This window comes from Colobus angolensis, unplaced genomic scaffold (assembly GCF_000951035.1).
Source record: "Colobus angolensis palliatus isolate OR3802 unplaced genomic scaffold, Cang.pa_1.0 Scaffold124, whole genome shotgun sequence".
NCBI lineage: Eukaryota > Metazoa > Chordata > Mammalia > Primates > Cercopithecidae > Colobus > Colobus angolensis.
Window position 1 is genome coordinate 965,805 of NW_012113586.1, and position 5,387 is coordinate 971,191.

At 44.1% G+C, this 5,387-nt stretch overlaps 1 protein-coding gene across 1 annotated transcript in view; it reads right to left on the reverse strand.

The window, feature by feature from the left end:
• The window catches only part of LOC105505264 (3 beta-hydroxysteroid dehydrogenase/Delta 5-->4-isomerase type 1), a 7,979-nt gene extending 2,592 nt beyond the window's left edge, over nt 1–5,387 (reverse strand). Inside the window, exons 1-3 of the mRNA XM_011933051.1 lie at nt 5,334–5,387; nt 4,973–5,203; nt 937–1,101 (exon numbers count right to left, since the gene is read on the reverse strand). Coding sequence (XP_011788441.1) covers nt 937–1,101; nt 4,973–5,117 — 310 coding nt within the window. The 5' untranslated portion in view covers nt 5,118–5,203; nt 5,334–5,387. The remainder of the gene's footprint in view (nt 1–936; nt 1,102–4,972; nt 5,204–5,333) is intronic.

Here is a 5,387-nt window from a genome sequence, read left to right on the forward strand (position 1 = left end):
TCTCTCTCTCTTTCTTTCTTTCTTTCTTTCCTTTTTTATTGATGGTGCTGGAGACTCAAAAGCAATTGGTTGCTTTGGAAAAAGAGTCAGAGTAGATTGAATATGGAGGGCCAGATTAGAGTTTGGGGTGCTATGGTGCTGAAAAGACTGGACTCTGGAGATCAGAGGGTGAGACTTTATGAGAAGATTCCTTAAGGAAATGTGTCTGAATTTAAGGTAGTTGGAAAGCCATACTTTGAAAGGAAACCCCAAGCATTTAAGGGATGAGGATTAAATGAGGGTGCACTTTGGGCACCTGGCTGGAAATGGCTCTGGAATAGTAGGCCCTGTGGTGAGCTGAAGAGATTGTATTCTTGATACTGGAAAAATCTTATTATTAAAAAATTTTGTGGGAAGGCATGTGCTGGATAATTCTGTCCTGACAGACCTCTGTGAACCAGCTTTGCTAGTTCTCTTGAGAGGATTTCTTTTTTGAAGTGGGCAGGAGGGCTCTGAATGTTCTCATCAGCCTACACACAAGATTCAAAATGGTGACTACAGTTGCACCTGCAAGGTCTGATTCTGGCCCGGGAGGCAAGGGGTGGCTGACTATTGAGAGTCTGAAGTCAGAGATTAGTTGACTTTTGATTGGAACCACAGTAGAAAGAGTTTCCACAGCCTTTGGAGTCACATAGGGGTGAGTTTAAAGTCTAGCTCTCCTACTTGCTTACTTGCCTGGGAGACCTTGGACAAGTTACTTGCCATCTCTCAGTCCTAGTTTTATAATCTAAAAAACTAAAGTTAGCAGTCTTTAACTCCCTAGTTGGTAGTGATCAACAAAGGCACTTGGCCCAGAGCACAGCAGGTGTTCAGTGGAGAATCTTCTCTTTCCTTCCTGCCCTTCTTTGTGATCCTTAATTCCCCACCTTGCTTCATCTCCTCCCCAGCCTACCGTACCTTTCACATTGACATTCATGATGGACTCTCTGTGAATGACACCGGAGACATCAATGATACAGGCAGTGTGGATGACAACTGAGATGTCCTGGCAGGCTCTCTTCAGGAATGGCTCATCCAGAATGTCTCCTTTCAGCACTGTCAGCTTGGTCTTGTTCTGGAGCTCTGTGTGAACACAGGTCAGGTCATTGGAATGATTTCTGGATCCGGTTGAGAAGTTTTCTGATAAAGGTGATGTTACACAGGTGTTCAAGGATGGTTACAGCGGGGTGTTAGAGTGGAGGGTGTACATTCTTTGGAAGGAGCAAGTAAAAAAGGCACAGAAATCAGCATTTGTATCAACTTATTTGGAAAGAGCAAACATCTGTTTCTCGCCCATCTCATTTTAGAAAAGTAATCTGAGCAATGAGCTGTCAGGTATGCCTGGAATATAAGCATTTCTAGAGTCATGGGAAGCTCATCAAATTTTCTAAGGAGAATAGGGTGATTGTAGAGAGTATGAGGGAAAATTTGAAGTTAATTCTGTAAGTAATGAGAAATCATGTATGGAATCATAATTTTGGAACTTCAGCACCATGTTAAAGAAAACCCCCTATTTATATCTGGAATAAGATAATAAAAAGGCAAAGTCCCATGGCTCATGCCTGTTATCCCAACACTTTGGGAGGCTGTAATGGATGGATCACTGGAGTGCAGGAGGTTGAGACCAGCCTGGACAACAGGGGGAAACCCCATCTCTATTAAAATACGTGAAATAACTGGGCATAGTGGCGCGTGCCTGCAGTCCCAGCTACTCTGCAGGCTGAGGTGGGAGGATAAATGGAGGCTGGGGTCTCTGGCTTCTGGTAGTGAGACGTGATCACAGCTCTGCACTCTAGCCTGAGTGGTAGAGCAAGACCTTGTCTCAAAAAAAGAAAAGAAAAGAAAAAAGAAAAAACCCCAAACCAACCAACCAACAAACAAAAACACAAACAAGAAAAAGAAACAGCAGCAGGGTTGTGGTGCAGGAAGTTAATCTTGGCTTGAGGATATAAAATGGACTGGTATAGGGCATATGAGAAAGCCAGGTGATCAAGAGATTAATCAGAATGTCTGTGCCAAAGTTTAGGTGAGAACTGGAAGCAGTGGAAGCAGAGGAGGGGAGAGATACACCAGGTTTGAATTTCAGATCTTACCTTGAAGGTCCTGGTACCTATTGGAGCTGGGCTGAGAGGAATAGGAGAATATAAAATCACACCTACAATTTTCTGCTTGGGCAACTGGGAGGAGAGTGGAGCCATTACTCAGGAATTGTGGGTGGGCTTCAATGAGGACATTCCCTGAAAAACTCTTATCAGATATCATCAAAAGCAGGTAGCAATGCTGAAAATGAGTTAACTACCAATGAACTAACGTCACAGCTGTCTAGCCAGAGGCAGTGGTTACAACATCATTGTCTTCAGGTTCCTTTGAAATCCACAGGAAGTGATGCTGCCAGTAAGGTTATCACCTGGAATTAGCTCCTAAAATGAACACCATTTTACATGGAGCTCAGATAAATACTCTACACTTGTTTGTGCTTTATAATCTGTATGCAACTTACAGGAGGTTTATTTCTTTTTACCGCTATCTCATGAGTTAGGTATTCTGAGTCCCACTTTATCAGTGAGGAAACGGAGTCTCAGAGAGGTTAAGGGACAGATCTATGGTCACATTTCTAGTGAAGGCTTAAACATGCCCACCCTGCCTCCAAGCTTGTACCATCTACACCAGGTGCAGGACTGGCTGTTTATTATCAACTTTTCTATTGTTTAATATCATTCTTTTCCAAAGAATTAGCCAGTTTAACTGAAATTGGCAACAAAGACCAAAGACCAGTGAGAGCAAAATTCAGAGTGAAAAATTCAAAGCTGGAGAAATTCCTTCCTGGGGTACAAGCAGGACTACTTCCTCTCCTGATGCCTCTGCCATGTTTTGTCTACTCCCAACCTCTTCCCACTGTCAGGCAACTCCAAGAAGGTCCTAGAGTGGGGGAGTCAGGGAAGAGGCTGCTGGTAGCGATGTGGGTAACAACCTGAGAGTGAGATGTTCTCTGGTTCTATTTCCACCTCTGCCCTTCCTGCTGCCTTCCTCTGCTTCTTCTTTGCTGCCACTTCAAACAGACTGGCTCAAAGGAGTGTCAAAGTGGAAGAAGACCAAAGCTGAGAGAAAAGGACTCTTCCCCAGTGAGTTCCCAGGGATCTAGGAAAGGGGGACTTTGTTGGTGAAGTCCTAGAGGGACTAGGAAAGGGGACTTTGTTGATGAAGTCATGGCTCTCTTCTTCTCCAAGGCACTGTAGACTTGGCAAGTGGTTTAGGTAGATTAAATGGAGTCACTTTTATGGTTTAAGTTGGGCTAGAGGAAGGCCCAGAGAAGCTGTAAGACAAACTACTGCTTAAGAGCACAGATGCTGCACTAGTCTGTCTGAGTTCAAATCCAGATTTGCCATATTCTAACTGGAGGACCTTCGACAACTTAACTAACCTCTCTGTTTCTATCTCCTTATCTGTAAAAAAGGAGGATAATATCACCGATCTCATAGGGTTGTTATGAAGAGCAAATGAGTCGGCAAACCTTTGGCCAAGTGCCTGGCACAAAAAGAACACCGAAAGGATTCTCTGCTTTTATCTTCATACAGACCCCTGCCTATCTATTATATACCCTGCATTTTTGCCCTAGGGGAGCAATACCACTAGGCTGAGCACTGCTTTTTTCTGGCTTCAGATGTTAAATTGTAAATATTGCTGAGACACAAGGATTACAAGCATTTAATATTGGTAATGTGTTATTTGTTTATCAAAGACACCATTAAAACAGAGGGTGGAAGAAATCAAACATTTCAAGAGGTCAGAGAAGATCAAAAGTAGAGTGCTGGGTGTGGTTCCTGAGTGCTGTCAAGTGGGGGCTTCTCTGTGGGCAGGGCAGGACCCTCTGAGCAGCCAGAGCCCCCATGTAGACACACAGTCCCCCAAATCCCCTGGGCTGGGGAGGAAGACAGGGAATCATTTTGGGACACACCAAGGGGCAAAGGGAGAGACTGAAGCTCCACTTTGCCAAGCATCAGTTCTGGGACCAAGTGATATAGCCTATGGATAAAGCTCTGGTCTGAGCTCTGCTGCACATCAATCAGATGGCCTTAGCAAGTCACATTATGGTTCTGGACCTTGATGCGTTCATTGTCCAGTTGGATGTGACCCCTTTTCTACCTGCCTCGTGGGGCCATTTGTACAAGGAGTTGCCACAGCAAATTCTGCAATCAATTTGTTTTTGATGATGAGCAACAGAGGTAAATTTTTTTTTTAAAGCCATATATGCGAAATCTAAATGAGGCATATCTGGCCTTATACCGCTTTTTACTCTGTCTCTGCTCTGTGCTTTGCACTGTGCACACACACCCTCTCTCACTGATGCTCTCTCTCTCTCACTATATATTTCTCATTATTTCTCTGTCTTTCTTATTGTTTCTCTCTCTGACTTTCTCTTTTTGTTTTCCTCTCTCTCTGTCACACACACACACCCTTATACACTCATCTTTACCTCCACTTCCTTTTATTTTTCCCTCACTAAAGATACTAAGGAAGCTACAAAACAAAACACAGTCTGGCACGGTCTAGAGAGACAATGACCCACTGGTGAGGTCTCCAGTGTAATGGTGTCATTTGTGAATGTTGTACAGCAATTGCCAAGACAAAATCTTCAGAACGTAAAAGAGTTGCAGACAAGAATAAGAACTGGTGTGGGATTTTCTAGATGAGAAGAAAAGAGGCCTGGAGGCTGAGGCGGCTGCCTCTCAAGTTCTGGGTCAGGGACAGAATCCAGTCTCTGGAAATCCCATCCAGTATCTTTCACACTATGCCATTGTATACTATTTAGTATTTATTTTTTGATGACTTTGGATGTGAGATTGGCTTAGATTTGGCTTCAAATTTCAATAGCTTGCTAGACAAGGTCCACCTCCCCCCACATGCATACAGGGTTTAAGATGGAGCCACACACCCATGACCCAAGTTTACTTACTGGAAAATTCCTCCCTCAGCTCTGGTCTGAAGGCCTTGTCCAAGACTCTGATCTCCTTCAGCTCCTTCTCCTCCACCAAGAGGCGGACGATCCTCTGACCCAGAAACCCTCCTGCTCCTGTCACAAGGCAGCTCCAGCCCGTCATGGCCAATCCAAAGTAGCAGGAATCACTTGCCAGGAAACAGAAGATGCTGGGGAGCAGATCTGATTCTAGGGTGATCCTGGCAAGGGCTAAAAAGAGATGTCAAATGGTTACACACTCACAGAGATGCCTTATTTTCCTCTACCCCATTTTTTTTGCAAACATTCTGTGTCCTTACCACTGCCAGGAGTAGCTGAAAGAAAATGAAAAAGCTCTAACCATTAGTTAGATTATTAAAAGCTGGACAGAAGAGTAGAAGTACTTGTCCTCTCA